Source organism: Cricetulus griseus, chromosome 8, assembly GCF_003668045.3.
Source record: "Cricetulus griseus strain 17A/GY chromosome 8, alternate assembly CriGri-PICRH-1.0, whole genome shotgun sequence".
In the NCBI taxonomy this organism is placed as follows: domain Eukaryota; kingdom Metazoa; phylum Chordata; class Mammalia; order Rodentia; family Cricetidae; genus Cricetulus; species Cricetulus griseus.
The window spans coordinates 96,198,304-96,218,928 of NC_048601.1; the positions used below are offsets into that span (position 1 = coordinate 96,198,304).

Here is a 20,625-nt window from a genome sequence, read left to right on the forward strand (position 1 = left end):
GGGAGAGCCAGTTCCCTGTATCTTGAAAAACTTAGGCCTGTCCCACTTTGTCACAGTGCACATCACGGAAGAGGTGGTGTGAAGGAGACTTGTCTGTTTCTCCCTAGGACAGCCACTTCTTGGCTGACAGTCCAGTTGGTGCCAGTAACCACTGCACTAGCAGCTGCATTTGTGTGTAAGAAGTTAGTAGCTATGCAGGTGGCTGTCTTAGTCATGGTTTCGATTGCTGTGATAAATGCCATGACCAGAAACAACCTGAAGAGTCAAGAGTTTATTTGCCTTATGTGTCCCAACCACAGTCTGTCATGAAGGGAAGCCAGGGCAGGTGCTCCAGGCAGGAACCTGGAGGCAGGAGCTGATGCAAAGGCCATGGAGGGAGCTGCTTACTGGCTTGCTCCTCATGGTTTGCTCAGCCTGCTTTCTTATAGCATCCAGGAACACAAGCCTAAGGGTGGCACCACCTCCCATTTCAACCAGTCAAGGAAATGTACCACAGGCTTACCCACAGGCCAATCTGGTGGGGAACATTTTCTCAATCAAGATTCTCTCTTCCCAAATAACTTTAGCTTGGGTTAGTTGACAGAAAAACTAGTTATCACAGTAGTAGTGGGTAGGAAGGTAGGTATGAGGCTGCCAATTGTTATTGTAGCCTTGGGATTAATTTAGAATTCAGGTCCTACTGATATTTGGGAAGGCTGAGTACAGTGGAATTGGCCATACTTTTTATCATTTATCATGGAGTTGAACTCTCTGCAGGAGAAGTGGGGAGTCAAATGAGGCTACCCTCTGCTTTGTCTCCTGAGACATTCACTGGGGGAGACTAGATTCTGGTGTGGGAAACGGACCTCAGGGCTCAGCTGTGGAGACTTTTGTCTTTCTCATGGCAATGCCCATTGTGGGCCTATCCTAAGTTGGTTTGACATCATTTTGTGGCACCTTCAGGAAGCTGTCACTCTGGTTGCAGCTGCAGGATAGGCATCCCTTTGGTTACTGTTTTCTCTCTGGCAGTGTTTGGTGGGCACCACAGCTTCTACTACAACCACTAAGAAAGGGACTGCTTTCCAGATCCAGGGGTGTGATGCATAAGTTGGAGTTTAATACTGGGACTTCCAGATGCCCACTTTCCATGTGTTAACCCACCAGGTGCAGCCATTAGAGAGGGTTCTTTCTTTGTGGCAATCTCAAACCAGGAGTTGGCCAACTTTTTCTCTAAAGAGCCAGATGGTAAATCTTTTGGGCTTTGCAAAAGCCATATGGTCTCTGTTGCTTTTACCCCATTTTGCCAGTGTTGCTGTAGACAATATGGGTGCTACTAGAAGAGACTGGATTCCATAAAACGTTATTTACAAAAAACAGGCAGGCAGCTTGCTACAGACAGTTGAGTCACTGGTTCCTAATTGTAGTGCTTTCTACACCTTTGAGAGTTATGTGGGATTTCATTCCAGCTGGCTGTGTGTATAGTTGTGTGGTTAGTTCATCAGCCAGCCAGGGCTATGTCTAGAGAAGCCTCCATAGTTGCTGGGCTTCTGGCACTCTAGGATTTGTGGCTTTAGCTGGCACTGCCCAGGGAGAGATGCAGGTTGCTGAGGCAGCATTGCTGCTCGCTACGTATTTGGAAGCGGTGAGTCCTTTGCCCAGATGGACTGACACTGTGTAGGATGGAAGAAGCATTCTTTGGAACCAGCATCTTGGAGCAGCGAGGTTTCACTGACATGCTTTCCCCTGCGCAGGGCATGCTCTGTTCTGGGACCCTTTTCTAGTTCCTTCTGAGTGTGAACAGAAGCTTGCTATGAAAAATATCCTTCCACCTCTGCTTGACAGTGGCTAAATGTACAGATAATAGGTGTGTGAGCGTCTAAATCAGACAGGTAAGGAAGCAGTGAGTATTCTGTATCACACATGGATGTCTTTCCGTGCATAGCCACATGCCTGCAGGTGTCTGTAGGGGATGCCTCTTTTTTATTCTTGTTCTCAGGTGCTTCCTTCCCTTCTCCATGACCAGTGCTGGACCCAGTCTTGCCAGTGATCCAGGCCCCTTTCACACTGGGGCAGCAGTCAGTGGGTCAGAGTGATAGGAACTCACGGTCTAGGTCCAGGGAAGCTCAGATTAGCAAAGGGGAAACTGCTGGACCCTGATGGGTTATCTGGATGGTAAGACACCCTCGCCCAGGACGCATCCTCCTGTGTGTTGCTCCTCTAATCTTACAGCTTTATCTCGACCAGCTGTCCCCAGCCTGTGGGTCGAGATCCCTAAGACCATTGGAAAACACAGCTATTTACATTAAGATTCATAACAACAGAAAAATTATAGTTATGAAGTAGCAACAAATAATTTTATGGTTGGGGATCACTGTAACATGAGGAACTGTAGTGCAGCGTTGAAGCATTCATAATACAAAAAGGGGAGCCACAGAGAGCTCCTGGGAAGGAGTTTGGAGCAAGCTCCGTGGTGCCCTGTTTAGCCACAGAGGGCGATATCTTTCTTCTTGTATGGAGCCTTCTTCCTTGAGTAATCTAGACCTGTAGGGTCAAGGCTCATTATATTTTCCTCCTTCACAGTCTTGGTGACCTGTAGGAGCTTAATTATGATTTAGTGAGTAAGAGGTGGCTCACTTTAGACGGCTGGAAGAGCTGAGACTTCCTGGCCTTTTAGCCAACGTCTTGCCCAGCCTCTCAGGCAAGAATTAAAAGATGGTAAGAATAAAAGATGCTCTGAAAATTTGGATTGTTCATCCAATTTATCCTGTTCATGCTTGTAAGGAGGAGTGTGAATTGAGGAAAGAATTAGACAAGAGATAGAGTCAGGAGGGTACCCAGTAAATACCAGGATCAGCCCAAGAGTATTAGCCAAAGCTCTTCCATACCCTAATCAAAAGGGGGAATGCAGAAGACTTCCTTACCATGATACAAAGAACCAGCAAGGTAGTTACTTTCTCAATACCCCAAACATCAAGTAACCACACCGTAAAACAAATATCCTGTTGTTAAGGCAAAACATCCATTAGTTACTCCTTAGGCCAAAAATTCTGTTGTCAAGGCAAGACACACAGTAGCCACTCCTTAGGCCAAACATACTGTGGGTTTAACCTTGAAGGAGCAAGAGTAGTTTTGAACTCTGACCTTATGTCAAGATGGAACAGAGCCATTTCTATGGGCCCCCACAGTCCACTCATCTCTATTGAGGTCTGATTGACTTAAAAACTGTGTATGTTGAAGGTGTGGCCAGGCTGATTTGATTTATGTGTCCATTGTAGAAACCTTCTGAGATAAGCTGACTGGCTTCCCCCTACCTCAAGTAGCTTCCAGTGTGTGCATGGACTGGGGCGCTTGAGATCTGCTCTTAGCAAATCCCCATGTCCAGTCTACAGATTGTCCTGTGGCGGAGCCTGGGCGAGGGAGGAGGTGGGCATAGTCAAAGCATTTCTATGAGCAGCTAGTCCTTTCCCAGATTATCTGGGGCTTAGTAGTTTGTCTGCTCTGCCTGAAGGTGGAACAGTTACAATTCCTCTCTCATGTAATGGGGTGTCTTTTCCTCCAGTTTGTGAAGTGTCTTGTGTGCCTGCTGCTTATTGTTAATTTAAGGAGGTTTAATATGTCTGTAGTGGTGTTCTTGTCTTCAGTAATTGATCAGAAAGCCGAAAAGACTGAAGCAGCGAACGGGAACCTCTACAAGCTAAATGTCATTACAGTGAATCATGCAATTATGATAATTGAAGGATGAGCAGATTGCATTTAATTGGAGGGGATCAAGACAGGCTTTGAGAAGGCACCTCCTGAGCCAGTCAGACCTGGCCTGCGGAGCTGGTGTGGGAGACGCTGGCCTGCTGTAGGACCCTGAGTATAAAATGAGGATCCAGAGGTGTGTAAGGAATCCACGTTTCCCGAAGCCTGGGGTGCAGCAGGGGTGGGTGGAGGTGGCAGTAAGAGGGTGTCTGTCATCCTGGCCAGGGTTGGAAGTTGGAACAGACTATTTGTTCTGTTGTCAAGAAGATGTGACTGGTCAGGCGTTGGTGGCGCATGCCTTTAATCCCAGCACACGGGAGGCAGAGGCAGGTGGATCTCTGTGAGTTCGAGGCCAGCCTGGTCTCCAGAGCGAGTGCCAGGATAGGCTCCAAAGCTACACAGAGAAACCCTGTCTCGAAAAACCAAGAAAAAAAAAAGAAAAGATATGGCTGCATCTTGATGTGCTGACGTTGGTCTTTCTCTAACTAGAGGCTTGAGTCACAGGTCTGTGGCAGTAATTAGCTTAGTGCCTTTTAAATCATAACAGCATGGGGCAAAGTAAACTAGCTGTGTACAGTATTTGTTAATGTTGAATAGTTCTAATATCTTCAATAGTCAAAGCAGAAGATTAGAAAGCATGTCTACCAGTGGCGTTTTTATCCGTTTTCTTCCCCCACCCTTCAATCCTGGGAGTCAAATGCGGGTCATTCTGGGCAGGCACTCGACTACTGAGCTCAATCCCTTCCCAGCTGACATCCAAGGTGACGTCTAAGACGTGAGCAGAGTGGACGGCGGCTGCTGAGATTTGGGTAGGGTCATGGATTTGAACAGTTCCAGAACTTTCTAACCCACTTATACACTATTTGCCCATAATTGTTGACTATGCATCCTGCTAATGCACTCTAGAACATTAGGATTTCTCCTTGTCTTAGTGGGAGGGGAAGCCTCATGTAAACAACTGGTCCCCGCTCAGGGATAAGACGAAGAAGTCTCAGAATGCCCCACTGAGGGCCGTCTGTTGACGACTCGCCAGGCCCAGCACAGGAACTCAGGATGCAGACATGCAGCTGCATGGGTTGAGCATGGTGATTTGTGGGAGCCCAGGTCGGAGTGGTGTACCAGGGGATTCCTGGAGCTAGTGTTCGCTGACCGTTGCACCACAGTGGATGTCTGCAGCTGTGGCACCCAGGGCAGTGCCACTGGCCACTTGTGGGTGCTGTATCCCTCAAGCATGTTGTTGCCACAAGAAAGCATTAAAACTTTATTTAATCTTAGTAGATACAGAGATGAATAAATAGCAATATTGAACTAAGGGCTGTGCCGTGGGACAGCTCGGATCAGAGTCCTGCAGGCTGGTGTGACCTGCTCAGAACAGGGAGTGCAGCACAGATGGGAAATAAAAACAGCCCACTCGGCAAAGCAGTGCTGGCACACACTGTAATCCCAGCTCTCGGGAGACAGAGGCAGGGTGGATCTTTGAATTCAGGGCTACACAGAGAACCTGTCTTGGAAAAAACAAAAACAAAAGCAAAACCAAACAAAACAATCCATTTGGGCCTAGAGAGACAGCTTACCAGTTAAGAGCAGGCACCACTCTTGCACAGGGCCCAGCACATTGAGTGGCTCACAGCAGCTTGCACCCCAGCTCCAGGGGTTCCAGTGCCCTCTGCTGGCCTCTGCAGGCATCTGCACATATGTATGAACACACGCAGACAGAGATGTACACATACACATAACTGAAAAAATAAAATAAATCTGTAGAAAGGAGAATCTGTTTGCAGGGCCAGGAGTAGAGTGTGTTGTTTGTGGGAAGGGATTCAGCATCCCTGGACCTAATGTTTAAACATGATAGTGAGCAAGGGGCCTGGAGGAGAGTGGTGAGCCACTGTGAGCTGGCTGCAACTCTCAGGCAAGACCTAACTTTGCATGAATGTAGATTAAGTGTGTCCTGCGGGCCACTGAGGATTTTGTAAAGGATGTGCCATGGTCTAAGTGGAGAAGCAGAATCAGTAGCCCTCTCCCTCTCCCTCCCCTCCCCCCACCTCTATTCGCTCTCTCCCTTCCCTTCCCTTCCTCCCGTCTCTCCCTCCTTCTCCCCCATAATGAGGGTACTGTAACATGTGAGGATTGACACATGCGAACAGCGGAGGGGCTGAGCCTGGAATTTGTAGAGCAGGCTGGAAACTCAGGCAGGCACTGCCACTGCATGCTGGGATAGAATCCCATCCTGGGAGACCGCAGACTGCTTGTCTGGCCTTCAGCTGACTGGGTCGTCACCTGCCACTGCATGTCACTTACTGTTCAATGCCCGAGTTCGTGTTTGGTTCAGTCACCAGGTGTGGTAGTGTAGCAAGTTGACGTACAAAATCAATCACCCTAGAAACCAAGAGAGTCTCAGAGAGAACACTGGAAGGTAAAGTCCCTGGACAGTCCAGGTGACACTGTCCCCACAGAACCTGCTTTGAGAGGGGAGTTGCACAGAAGCCAACGTGATGCAGCTGGAGAAAGCTAACAGATGTGACTCTTGCCCTGAGTGTCACTGGGTGGTGACAGCCAGCCCTGAACATTTGCTTGGGTTTCACCTGGGACATGGCTGGTGCCACACATTGTGTCACTCACTCAGATGTTTGCTCAGACTTTGTGTGCCTCAGTTGTCAGCTGAGCCTGTAGCTGCCGTGACATCTAACCTGCAAGAGTGGAGAGGTGGCCCCTCTCTGTGTTTCTTTTCCTTCACTGCAGGGGAATGGCACTGATGGAGCCCCACGTGCTGTGCAAGTGTCCCCCTTTTCTCCTGTGCTGGGGACTGAACCTAGGGCCTTGTATATGCTACACAAGTGTTGTACCACTGAACTGCATCCTCAGCCCCTTAACATTTGCCTTTTGACACAAGGTCCCATTAAGCTGCTAAGGGTGGCCTTGGACTTGCCCTTGGCCCAGGCGGATCTTGCTTTCCGTCCTCTTCCCCCAGCCTGAGTTGCTGGGATTGCAGCATGAGCCTGCAACATTGTACCTGTAGTTACACACGATGGCGCCTAGGTGGCGCCGTGTACCCATCTAACCCTCAAGCATGAGCCGCGTTGATGTAACAGGAGTGGGCAGTTTGGTTATTTTTGATGGAGTGTTACTTTTTTGAACAGGTAGGAGGTGGGACTTAGTGCCTTGCACTTGGCCAGCCCCCCTTTCAGAGAGCTGCACCCCCAGCCCATGTTAGACATTGGCAAATGAACTTGCTGGTGGTACAGGTTTTATTTTAAATCTTTCTGACTTAGACTTCAGGAGACCGACAGGTTATATGTGTGTGTCCTATGTTGTGCCCTCTGGTGGCATTCTCTACCAGCAGAGGGAAGGAGCCTTCCCATGTGCAAATATAACTTCAAATGGAGACTTTTTGGCAGGGAGGTAATTTTAGACCGGCACTGGAAAAATGTCTAAGCAACACAGTGGGTTTCACGAACACTTGACACCCTCACACTGAGCAAAGGAGCACTGTAGAGGGAGCCAGAACCGCTTGGGCAGGGGGCAAAGCATTAGGGTATAAAAACCTATGGCATCATAGGAAGTTTAGATACTGTAGTGGGGGCAAAGGTTATTATTGCTCACTTCAAATGAATGTTCAGGTTAGGAACCTGAAATGCTCCGAGAACTTCCATAAAAGCAGAAGTCACTCTGCATTGGAGCTTTTCTTACGGCCCTGAAACATAAGTAGGTAGAGGGATGCACCCCTGCTATATTTCTATCTGTATCCTATGTGTTAACTTAGCACAGTGTTATAAACACTTAACAAATCAAAACTTTTCAAAAACATGATTTTTAGTACTGACTTTTCCCTAGGTCTGGGTGTTTGGTGCTTTTCTATACTTAGGTCACATTTTTCCTTCACTGTGTTGTATTTCTAGGGCCGACTCTAACCGGATGGGAGTCTCTGTTCCCAGTGCTTTTGAGTTGAATGATTCTAACTTGAGAACTTGCTCTCTAAGTTGTCTTCCCACCTCACCGGACTTTGAGTACATCTAAATCATCAATGACAATGTTAAGTGGGTTTGTGGGAGTGGCTGGGTATAGGAAAATGGCCTTTTAGAGTGTGGCTATAGCCAGGACGGCATCCGTGAAACATGGATTGTCTAGCGAAGGACACTTGTGCCCTGTTGGGTTCCCTGCAGAGGGACACACACTGAGTTCTGGCTCCTGTGGAAAGCTTCTTGAGAGGCTCCATCTCCACCGTGTCTTTTACCATCTCCATCACCTCCCCCCCCCCCGCCATCTCCACCACCTCCCTGTCTTCATGGTCAGGAGTGGGTGCTCAGGAGCACACCGCCTGGCTGGGTCCTGGCTGAGCCATGCATGAGCATCATGATGCCTGATTCCCCGGTCCCTTAGCCTTGCTTGCTTAGAGTGAGGCCCACACGGGGATGCTGTGGTGCCAGAGGCCTGTTGACTGGTGTAACTAGGCAACCCCTGCAGCAGTGTTTGGCACTTGGGCAAAAGATATGGGCAGAGTTAAGTAATTTAGTATCTAAGGAAAGGTTCATGTTCCCTTCTCCCAAGTCCTTGAACTCTGCGTGGTGCAGGCCTGTGGCTTCCTGGCGGTGTGCCTTTGAGCCAGCTATTTAACATCCATCTGCTGGTCCTTTAAAGGAGAAGGGGTGAGGCGGCCTCAAGAGTGGCATGAGGCGTATGTGGGGCAAACAGCGTGTTGCACAGTAACTGACACACTGGGGCGTCAGTCACTCATCTCAGTGATCAGTGCCTAAAAGTGGGTTGCTTTTGCTTACGGTTTAAGGTGACACTCTCCATAGTGTCAGGGAAGGGCTGGTGGTGGATGGCTTTGTGGCAGAAGTGGGCCTGTGTGGCGGTGGGGGTGCCTGGCAGTGGGGTATGGCGGTGGGCCTGTGTTAGTGGGTGGGCCTGTGTGGCGGTGGGGTATGGCGGTGGGCCTGTGTTAGTGGGCCTGTCTGGTGACAGCTGCTTTCTCACAAATCAGCAACCAAATAGCAAAGATAGAAAAAGAAGCAGGGTCAGGCTATAAACCTAAGGCCTTTGCCCCGGAGATGCTCTTTTTCCATCTAGACCCCAATTTCCCAAAGTTCTACGACCTTCCAGAAACAGTGCCACTGGCTGGGGACAAGTATTTAAACATAGGAACCTGCGGGAGGGGTTTCCCATGCAAGCCATAGCACTGAGCTGTTTTTTCTGTTGACACCGCTGCTCATTGGGAACGAGATTCACTAATTAAAACGGACAAGTGGAGATAAATCAGAGGGATGTGAGTCCCGGAGCCGACTCTGACCAGGTGGGACAGCTGGGAACTTGAGATGATGTAAGATCAGCCTAGGTTTAGTTCAGAGAAAACGCTGCTGTTGTCTTATCTAATAGGACACTTGTGTAAATTGAATTAGCTGAATTAAGTCCATGGAGGAGATTTGCTGTGGCTTCCAGCTGCTGAGTGTACCTTGAGTTTTACTTCTGATTCTAAGACACCAATGAAGATTGTATGTCATGAAAATGAAGGGGAGAGGGAGCCCTTTCTCTGAGGAGGGTTTGTTGAGGGGTCAGGGCAGGAGCTGAAGCTCTGGCCAGGGGAGGTAGAAGGTAAGGAAGGCACTGAAGCGTGTGTGTGTGTGTGTGTGTGTGTGTGTGTGTGTGTGTGTGTGTGTGTGTGTGTGTGTGTGTGTGTATGTGTGTGTGTGTGTGTGTGTGTGTGTGTGTATGTGTGTGTGTGTGTGTGTACGCAGTGGCACAGGGGCTGTCCCAGCCATGTGAGGTCTGCCCTCATTGTCTGTCCTCATTGATTAGAGGACCTACTATCTGCTGATAATCATTGAGAGACTGTAGGGTTACCTGCCGCTTGAATGGGGACACAGACTCCTGGCCACTGTGGGGCAGCAGGCCAGTGGGTGAGGGAGTCAACTCCTGTGAGAGAGGAGGAAGGTGGAGTCCTAGGAAGGGAGCACCAGGGCTTGCTTTAGTTGGGTTTCTGTTGCTGTGGTGAAACACCTTGACCAAAAACAATTGGGGAAGAAAGGAATTATTTCATATCACGACTGCCTGGTCACACTCCATCACCAGGAACCGAAGCTGAGGCCAGAGAGGAGTGCTACTTACTGTCTAGCTCCCCATGGCTTGCTCAGCCTGCATTAGCACCCAGAACCACCAGGCCCGGGTGACCACACCCACAGCAAGCCAGGCTCTCCCACATCAGTCATCCACCAAGTAAATGCACCGAAGGTTTCTTCACAGGCCAGTCTGGTCACGGCGCTGTCTCAGTTGAGGTCCCCTGCTCCCAATGATTCCAGCCTGTGTCAAGTGGACACAGAAGACTACTTCTGTCAGGGGGCTCTGTGTCCTCAGCTAGTGTGGGAAGGGCTTAAGGAGCAGACCCCAGGCTACGCAGGAGCCCTCTGCTCAGGAGTGCTCTGGGTAGGTGAATGCCTGATCTTCCACCTACTTTTACTGATGATTTTATTATTGAGCTATAAATGTTTGATGTTTAGTCAGGTGTGTGTGTTGCAGATATTTTCCCCTAGCCTCTGGATTGTCTTAATTTTTTTAGTTAATATTTTACATAAAAACAGAAATGTTGAATTAATGAGGTTCAATTTATTTTTTGTCTTTTTTTCTTTCAATGTACTATCTAAATATTTAATTTACCCCCAGGTCTTAAAGCTTTATATATCATTTTATATATCATTAATCAGTTTTAGAAATTCTGTCTTTAGCTCCTGTATCTAGGTGTGCGGTCTGTTTTGAGTTAACTTGTGTGTCTGATGGAAGGTGAGCGTGAATGTACGGATGTTGTGGATTCCCACACCGTTTGTCTGGAGAGGCTGCCCTTTCCCAGGGAGGCCCCTCCATGATGCTGTGTGTAGTCTCTGTAGTGCTTCCTCGCGGAAACTGCAGAGAAGCCAGATGATGGACCCGGCGTGTTCCACCCCTAGAGGCAACCCACGAGCTTCTAGCACTTCAGAAGTATTCTGGTGGACATGTATTTTATACCCTAGTGAATTGTTTTTTAATCAAGAAATCTATCGCACAGGCATGCCAAGTAATTGCAAAAATTGGTCTGGATCTTGGACTGGAAGGAACATGCTGTAAAAGTTGGTAAGAGGCAAAGTATTAGGGCAGGAAGGAAGAGCATCAGGACAGGAAGGAAGAGCGTCAGGACAGGAAGGAAGAGCGTCAGGACAGGAAGGAAGAGCGTCAAGATAGGAAGGAAGAGCATCAGGACAGGAAGGAAGAGTGTCAGGACAGGAAGGAAGAGTGTCAGGACAGGAAGGAAGAGCGTCAGGACAGGAAGGAAGAGCGTCAGGACAGGAAGGAAGAGCATCAGGACAGGAAGGGAGAGCATCAGGACAGGAAGGAAGAGTGTCAGGACAGGAAGGAAGAGCGTCAGGACAGGAAGGAAGAGCGTCAAGACAGTAAGGAAGAGCATCAGGACAGGAAGGAAGAGTGTCAGGACAGGAAGGAAGAGCGTCAGGACAGGAAGGAAGAGTGTCAGGACAGGAAGGAAGAGCATCAGGACAGGAAGGAAGAGCATCAGGACAGGAAGGGAGAGCATCAGGACAGGAAGGAAGAGCATCAGGACAGGAAGGGAGAGCATCAGGACAGGAAGGAAGAGCATCAGGACAGGAAGAGCGTCAGGACAGGAAGGAAGAGCATCAGGACAGGAAGGAAGAGCATCAGGACAGGAAGGAAGAGCATCAGGACAGGAAGGAAGAGTACTTCTGGACGCAGCTATGAAGAAGCAGCTGCGTGCTGGTCACATTTTAAATGAGGAAATATCTAAAGTGTTTAGGAGGAACTGTGGTGATCTCAGGGGTTAGAGAGAAGGTAGTGGTGGCAGGGAGAGCATGGCTGACCCGATGTTCATGGAAGATCCACCTACACCACAGGGCACTGAACTTGTGCTAACTTGATGTTATCGCTAAATAGAAAATGTTTTCAAATACAACATGGTGTAAGAGATTCATGTAGCACATGCCTATGGTCTCTGAAACTACGCAGCAGAACACGGAGGGTCAGGAGAGGTCAATATAGTGTCTTAACTGCTTAGTATTTGCCCTTTTCTATGAATGTAGTCTTTTAATGTACTAAAACAGCTGTTAACAATGACTTTTTTAAAAAAGCAAATATAAATTTGTTATTTTTGTTGTGGTTGAGCTCCTGGGCCTTATGCAAGCTAAGGCAGGTTCTCTGCCCTGAGTCACACGCCCAGCCCCAGAAATGATATTTCCTTGAAAAAATGAATGGCTATTGTAGGCTGAGGCATCGCTGTGATGATGTCCTGTACTGAGGCCTATCTCTGAAGCTAGCGTTGTGTTGGGCAAACTGTGTACTAGAAGTTTCCTAATGATCAGTCTTATCTACTTGGGTGTCTTTTGGATAACTAGCTTGATGGAGATGAACTATTAGGATTATTACCAGGCCATATGCACAAAACCGACCAGCTGTTGCACCATGACCATTTTTTTATTTAAATTCTTTATTTACTACTCATATTTACATATCTATCCCCCAATACACCATGACCTTTCATGTGAACTGACTTCTGGTTTAAGTCCCATTCTGTGTTTGATCAGTTTTCTGCCTCAACAAAGTCAACAACTCAAAACAAGCCTGTGGGGCTGCCCAATCCAGATGGCTTGCTCACAGGGTGGAAAACTGAGAGGACTTAGGGGAGACAGAACAACCAGTGAACTCTCAAAAAACAGCCTTCCTTGGGTGACACACTGCTCTCATCACCTTCTGTTTGCTTTTCCAGGGGCTTCATTTTCCTGAGTGTCACTGGTGCTATCATGTCTACACACACATTTACACACAATACACTCTGCATGGATGTCCTTCAATGCCTTTTTACTCCCTTTTACTCCTTTACTCCTCCCTTTTACTGTCCCCTCTGTCCAGATTCTTAACATTCACCAAGTATTTTCTGAGACCAGGATAGGGCTTAGTGAATGTCTTAACTTCCGAGAGTTAAGATTAGTTAGCTTCTAATTCTTAATGGCCTGCTTAGCATCAGAAGAGTACTGAGCCCATGAGAGCTCTCCTGCAGTGTCTGGTATGGTAGGAAGAAGAGTGGGCGTATTCCATACCCATCTCATTATTTCAGAGGGACAGAGCCCACAGTTCTGAGGTCTTTGTTAGGGGCACTATGTGTCCAGTGTTGGAATCTAATGTGGTGCCTCGCTTTGACTGTCATGTGCAGGAATTATGACTTTCTCTGACAACCACAAAAGCACCTGGGACTGAGGTGTCTTCTCTTCGTTCAGAGATGAGCAAGCAAGAGCCTAGCAGGGCCCAGGCGCCCAGGAGCTATGTCCAGGGCCCCAGGAATGTGACAGGCTGTAGTAATTGGAGTCTGAAAGGTTTCTAGGACTTGTTTATAGTGTCAGAAAAGAAGATGCAGTAGAAAACCATCCAGAGTACCTTAGAAACCCACAGTTAACTCACATTCCATCCTTGTCCATCTGCAGTCCTCAGTTAATTCTTAATTGGACAGAATCCAGTATCTGTTGCTCTAGGAGTAATTGGCTTGTATCTATTAGAGAGAGGAGCCAGTGGACGCTTGAGGCTTTTTCCAAGGACATGAATGCCAAGAGCACTTTTTTTATTCTTTAATTACTACTCATATTTACATATCCATCCCCCCATTCCCTCGACATTCCATCCACCCATGTTCCCCACCAACCCCCTCCCCAACCCATCCCCTAACTCCTTCCCAGGGATAGTGAGGCCCTTCATGAGGGACCTTCAAAGTCTGTCATAGCCAAGAACACTTTTAAAGTCTTCCTAACAGTAAACAGCTGTGTTGGGGTAAGGTCCTGAGGGGAGCCGGGTCAGAACACACTCATTCTTTAATGTTGCTACGTGTCTCACCTTCAGGGGACATTTGACACATGGATGCTGTTGACAAGCCACCCCAAGCATGGCATAACTGTGCTGATGGGTCTGGCCTCTGACAGTCATACTTTGTCCAGAGGGTTTTCCACATGGCAGCAGAAGACGACATCATGGTCAAGACACTGACCTGGGAAGTCTAGATGGAACCAGTCACCAGGAAGGAGGCAGGTGCTGAGTAGGGCTGGAGTCTGGGTGGTGAGGACTTAGATGCCCTGCCTAAGAAAGCTGTCAGCAGCTGCCTGCTTTCCCCTACTCACCAGGCTCTCAGAGCGTCCAGTACCAGGTGCTTTTACCACCGAAGCCTAAGCCAGGACAGATGGCACACTTGTGGTTTGCTTTGTCCAACACACCTGTTAATAGGTGGGTTCCACTTGCTTAATGTGGTTCTCTTGTTCAAGGGAGAACTGGGGGAAAACTCCAGGGCTGGTCAGGGTGTGGCCTTGGAGAATCTCTCCCTGCTGGGAAGCTCTGGAAGTTCGCCTCAGAAGTGCTTCATATCTGACCCGCAGGACCTTCTAGGACCCTCCCAAAGACTTCTGTCTGGAGACCACAGTGGCTACTCAACTGTGGTTTCTCATGGCCTTGTGGCTCATGGCCTGTCATGTATTGTTCCTGAAGTTCCTCAGCTTAGCTGTTGGAACAGTGACAGCTTCTTGTAGGCTTTCCCAAGTCTATGGGTAGATTATTAGAGGGAAAATTTCTACAAATACTAGGTTGGAACTGGAATAGGTTCCAAGGCAGAAGACCAGATCTGAGGTGGCTTTTCATGGCTCTGTTCTTCCTCTACTTCCTACCCTGCCAATCCTGCCTCTGCCACTGTGGCCCTCAGCTTGGTAGACTCTCATTGGCAAAGGGCAGCGGTGAGCAGAACAGATCCACCATACCTCAGGCTCTCTGGCCTGGGCCTCTATGGCATCCCTTTCCCATAAACCTGTCAGGGGTTTGCTGGGTGAGGAAGTGCCTGGCAGCAGATGCTCTGCACAAGGCATCCCAGAAGGCAAGGTTGGGCACTCGTGGATTCTTGAAGGATGATTTTTATTTTCTTTATAGTTTTCCCAAATGATATTTTCTGTCAGAAAGTTAAATGAGGGCAATTTCACTTTCATTGTCCTAAATAATATTCTGTAGCCTGAGAGAACAGAACTGTTATCTTTCATTGTAACAGCCAGACGGTTTAATGATTCTGGCCCTTCCTCACCCATCAAATGTCTGATGAAGTCACATGACAGAGGCAGAAGGAGGACTCATTGGAAAATGTTTCCCCAGGTGGTTTGAGAATGCTTTCTTCCCCCTCATCGTCGCTCTGAAGGGTTCCAGTATGAACACAAGGCAAAACAGTTGAAGATCAATGTTAGTGATTTGTCAGGAGCCTATGTGTCAGTTAGCGTAGCTTCCCTGGTTTCTTGGCTCTCGTGAGGGTTCTCCCTGGGGCAGGGGTGGGCAGAGGGGGGGGGTGCAGGCATGGGTAGCTGTGTGCTTTCACTTGCTACAGTGGAGGAAAGCACCAAGGGCAGTGATTGGTGGCATGCTCATAAGGAAAAAATATAACCCGTGGCTTTTGGCTGGTGAAAGGTCTCAGGTGAGGGATTCAAGGGCAACATAGTACTGATACCATGGTAGACAGTCAGGCACGTTGGGGACACAGGCAGTCAGGCCCCAGCTCCAAAGACAGATGGCATGGTAGAGCTCTGGGGAGAATCAGCCCATGAGGCAGACTGGAGGCCCCTTTTTATAGGTCTCCGAGGAAGGAGGAAGGCATCTCAGAAAGATTCTGCCTCTGATTCTGCTTGGAGATGAAAAAATACAGCTTTCACCTTACAGGAAATAAGGCTTTGTTCTGGAGCCCAATATGAGTGACCATGGCCCAGAAATGCAGATTTAGGCTATCCCAAATTCCATGTTCCAAAATGAAAGCAGTTTCATAGTTTTACAGAACAAAGAAAGTAATAAGTCAAGGCAAGTTTAAAATATACAGTAGTGGGTACATCAGAGAGGTAGATACAGGAAGTTGGGGAAAGATTTTCTTTTTTAGTTTTTTTTCTTTTTTATTATTAGTTTATTTTTTATATTCCAATCCCAGTTCCCCATCCCTCCACTCCTCCTGCCCCTTCACTTCCCCCCTCCTCCCATCTGCTCCTCGGAGAGGGTGAGGCCTCCCCTGGGAAGTCTCCTAAGTCTGTCCCATCATCTCACTGAGGCAGGACCAAGGCCCCTCTCCATCCCCACACCCCTGTGTCTAGGCTGGGCAAGGTATCTCTCCATATAGAATGGGCTCCACTAAGTCAGTCTGTGCATTAGAGTTAGATCTTGGACCCACTGCCAGTGGCCTCGTATATTGTCCCAGTCACACTGTTGTCACCTATATTACAGGGTCTAGTTTGGTCTTATGCAGGTTCCCCATTTGTCAGACCTGAGTCAGTGATCTCTCACTAGCTCAGGTCAGCTGATTCTGTGGGTTTCCCCATCACGGTCTTGACTCCTTTGTTCATATTATCACTCCTCCCTCAGATGCTGTCGGATGACTGTCTTTTGGTTTGATGGAAGCTAGGGGTCTTTTAAGTTACTAGATTACAAATGTTTTTAGCCATTAGTCACAGAATGTTAGTTTTGGCGCAGAGGTGGGTAAGCTGGCCTGGGACAGGTGCTGCAACGCTCTAACCTCTCCACATCACTATAGTTCTACTCTGTCTTCCCAGACACAGTTCTGTCCCTTCCAAGAGTTCTTGTTGCCACTGCAGACTTCAGGGAAGTGGGGAAGGGTGTGGGGAGGTAGCCACTGGTAGCCCTGGGAGGCTGGGAGACACGAGGGCTGATGCTTCGGTCAGCGTCAGCGTGTTAGTCACACAAGCAGGCCTGCTGTGGAGCAAGTGCTGGACCGTCACAGGCAGCTTGGTCTCACTCAAGGCCACTCACCATTTGCTTTCGTCTTTCAGAATGTCGTTCTTTCTGGAGGCTCCACGATGTTCAGAGATTTTGGACGTCGTCTACAGAGAGACTTGAAAAGAGTGGTGGACGCCCGGTTAAAGCTGAGTGAAGAGCTCAGTGGGGGCAGGATAAAGGTAGGGGGCTGTGTGCAGGGCAGCTGTCCTCTAACATGGCAAGCAGGGGACAGCTGGGGTTAGATGCTTGCATTCATTGGAGGATGAATTTAAGGCTACTCATACCTTCCTTTGCAAGATCAGGCATGGGTGTGTGTGTGTGTGTGTGTGTGTGTGTGTGTGTGTGTGTGTGTGTCCAGATGCTACAGAGACAAGATGAATTTCTGGTGAAGAAATGTTCTCGTTAAAGTGAGACAACTGCTTCATGCCAGGCTGTGTCCATCACAGCTCCTGGCTGCTGGAATACCACCTGGGCATCTCCCTGAGATGGGCATTGGTAGGGAAGTGAGAGCAAAGAGGGTACCTGTTGCATTGTGTTTTGTTGTAGTGTTTGGGGGTTCACTTCATTATTGACCTTGCTAAGCCATCTCAGCCAGGGACGAGCACTTCCTTCCCTGGTCTCCCGGGGCTGTCACTGCAGTGAGGAGGCCGCTGTCCATCCATCACCTGACAGATGGGTCAGTGGGCTATACTGTGCAGACTAAATGCAATTGCTTTCTTTTGCAGCCTAAGCCTGTGGAGGTGCAGGTGATAACACATCACATGCAACGCTACGCCGTGTGGTTTGGAGGCTCTATGCTGGCCTCAACTGTAAGTCCCTTTCTAGTCTGTCCTGTCGTCATCTGTGCGTCTCTGTTGAACTTGGATAAATACTGCCTGTGAAAATTAAATAGCATGTGTTCTGTTTGCACGGCTTTAAACAGACAAAATAACTTCTGTTCAATGTAAAAATATTTTAGTTACCATTAACATTGTATATTTCACTCACAAGCATCCTGCTAATTGTGGGTTACAGATAAACAAGAGTGTGTGAAATTTAAAAGTAATCCAGAGCTTCCTGCCTTTCTCGAGTGCGTGCGTGTGTGTGTGTGTGTGTGTGTGTGTGTGTGTGTGTGTGTGTGTACATGCATGAGTGTGCAAATTGTGTGAGGAAGCCAGAGGTCAATGTTGGATATCTTCTTCAATCACTATGACCAGGGATCTCCAGGGCTCCACCTGACTCAGTTTCCCCAGCACTAGGATTAAAGGTGTACACTGCCACACCTGACTTTCCCTAGAGTGCGTGGATGAGCTCAGGGTCTCATGTGTATATGACAAGCACGTACCAACTGAGCCATCTCCTGGCACCTCCTCACCGGGTCCTTTCCAAGTGATTATTTATTTATTAATACTCTCCCCTTGAGTTTGTTAGCAGCTGTTTTTCGTTCAGGTTAACAAATATTTGATCCTAATAAGTGCAAACTGAGTCAGTTTGTTGTTTTTCAGTGCTGGGATTTGCTAAGTGAATTTAAAAGTGAAATGAACTTCTGCCTGGCATGTCACCCAGGTCAGGTTCAGGACAGTGGTTGGCAGAGGGACCTCTGGATGAGGATAGCCCTCCCCTTTGCTCAATGGTTTCCTCTTCCCTCCTGCTGCTCCTCTTGTAGCCGGAGTTCTTTCAGGTCTGTCACACCAAGAAGGACTATGAGGAATACGGCCCCAGCATCTGCCGCCACAACCCCGTCTTCGGAGTGATGTCCTAGTGTCTGCCTTGCAGCAACTGTCTGACAGTGTCATGTTGGGAATAAGTGTCCTTCAGAACCCAGAGCAGCCCCGGCTCCTGTACATAGCAGTGTGGTATTGGTGTGTGAGCAGCCTGCTTTCATCACCAGTGTGTGGGGCTGGGTGCAGTCTTTTCAGTAAAGCCATTTATCCCGTGACTGTTCGTGGCCCTCCCCCTTTCCCCTCCCACACCCTCTCCTTTCCATCTGAGCTTCTAGTTGACAAGTGCAGCTCTGAAGGAGTTCATTGCCACCTTAGAAACTACTAAAGGAACACGTGATGCGAGGTGGTTTCTCCAGGAAAGAATGTGGGACGGATCCCTGGCCTTCCCAGCCTATTTTTGTAAATAAAATGTTATAAACTTGAAATACAAATTGATGTTTATATTTCCTATCATTTTGTATTTTATGGTATTTGGTATAACCGACTGATACTAAGCATGAGTAAGTCTGGATGTCACAGAGTTCTGTAATAAAGTGTTTAATTGTGAGGCATGTTCCGATGTGTGTACAGGCAAACAAAACAGCAGGCTTTATGCCACACGTCTGCTGGGAAATGATCACATGTTATTGGGGTGTTGTGAAGTCTGGACACTAACCAGTGTATTGTGAGAGTTGCTACAGATGTATCTGACCTCTCTGCGCTGTTTTGTAGATGATGGGTTAATGTTGCTGAGCGCTGGAATGAAATACTATCTGCACTGTTGTAATAAAAGCTGCTAGAATCTTTATAACTGCTCCTTGTGATGTCTTCTGGCTCCTCTATCCATTCAGAGATCCTTGGGCTATGTTATAGGTCTGCAGAGGATTTGATGATTAATACAGTGTGTGTGTGTGTGTGTGTGTGTGTGTGTGTGTGTGTGTGTGTGTGTGTGTGTAGGATGTTTTAAAAGTGATGACACTCTCTCCCTTAGAGTGGGTGGATGACCTGATGTGTTTGGGTGGGATGAGGATGTCCTCGGGCTGTCCAGACCCCCTTCCTAGGAAAGCTTTCAGTGTTTCTCTGGTATCTGCTGAGCTGCCTCCTCACTCAGATGTAGGACTGGAGATCAGCATGCTCGCTTTCCACATAATTCTTATTACCATAAAAATTGCCATTATAATCCTCCAAGTTGTGAGGTGTATCTTACTCTCAGACTTCCCTTTGTAGCCGGTTGGTTTTACTATTTACACTGGGAAATGAATTTGTGCTTTGTAGCCTCCTTTGTCTTCAGTTACTCACGGCCATCCCAACTCTGAGAATATTCAGTGGACAATTCTGATAAGCAGAGAGACTATATTCAGGTAACTGTAATTTAAAACACTATTATTACTGTATGTGTGCATGGTGTGTATCCATGTGGGTACCCGTGTGGGTGCCAAGGTTCACGTGTGGAGGCAGAGGACAACTTTTTGGAGTCAGTCCCCCCCCTTTCACCTTTGTGTGGGTCCAAGGATTGAACTCAGGTCTCTAGGTCTCCGAAGCAAGTGCCTTTACCTGCTGAGCTGCCTCCCTGGCCCCTCATGCAACTTTTATCAGAGTGTAATTATATTTACTCTAAATTGAACTTCATCATTTTTAAATACTCAATGAATATTTATTAAGTGAATATACATTTCATCCACTTTGCTTGCCAATGTGCTTGCCAGTCTGTGCCCATGCGCACACGCATACACACACACACACACACACACACACACACACACACACACACACACACACACACACACACCAGCATGGTAGTATTTGTAGGCTGATAGTCTCAGCATTTATAAGGCAGAGGGAGGAGGGTCACTACAAGTTTGAGGTCTGAACAGTCTACACAGTGGGTTTTAGGTCAGCCAGGATACATACATAGCAAAGACCCTCACTTGGCCTGTGAGATGGCTCAATGAGGAAAAGCTCTGTTGTGCAAGCCTGACAACCTGAGTTTGGTTTCCATCACCCATAGCGGAGGGAGAAAATTGAGACGCCAAGGTTATTTTCTGACTTCTATCTTTATGCTCATGTGCATACACAAAAATACTACTAATAAAATATTTTCAACAGTTGAAAACAGTAGCAAAACCCAATATATATGTATAAAAACAAATGTGTTCATACACAGACAGCGATGTGTTGTGGCTTATGATATGGCTGTGTACCAGTAAGCTCATCGACAACTGTGCATGGAGGGTATTTACTGCACCTGCTGAGCGTCATGGCTGAGCTGAGCCTCTTCAGGTTTGCCCATCGTAATCCTATGAACCTATGCGGAGGCAAGATCATCTGACGCAAAGCCAGCTTTCTAACAGACCGTTGACTACACACATGGACACTGTGCAGACATGATAGAATGTAAAACACCATTGTGCCATGCTGCCAGCATGGCACACCGCTGAGTGGT

General features: G+C 47.9%; 1 protein-coding gene across 1 annotated transcript in view; it reads left to right on the forward strand.

The window, feature by feature from the left end:
- Nucleotides 1–18,976, forward strand: part of Actr3b (actin related protein 3B) — a 53,408-nt gene extending 34,432 nt beyond the window's left edge. The window contains exons 9-11 of the mRNA XM_035448984.1: nt 16,554–16,679; nt 17,226–17,309; nt 18,146–18,976. Of these exons, the coding sequence (XP_035304875.1) occupies nt 16,554–16,679; nt 17,226–17,309; nt 18,146–18,241 (306 nt within the window). The 3' untranslated portion in view covers nt 18,242–18,976. The remainder of the gene's footprint in view (nt 1–16,553; nt 16,680–17,225; nt 17,310–18,145) is intronic.
- Nucleotides 18,977–20,625: the final 1,649 nt, after the last annotated feature.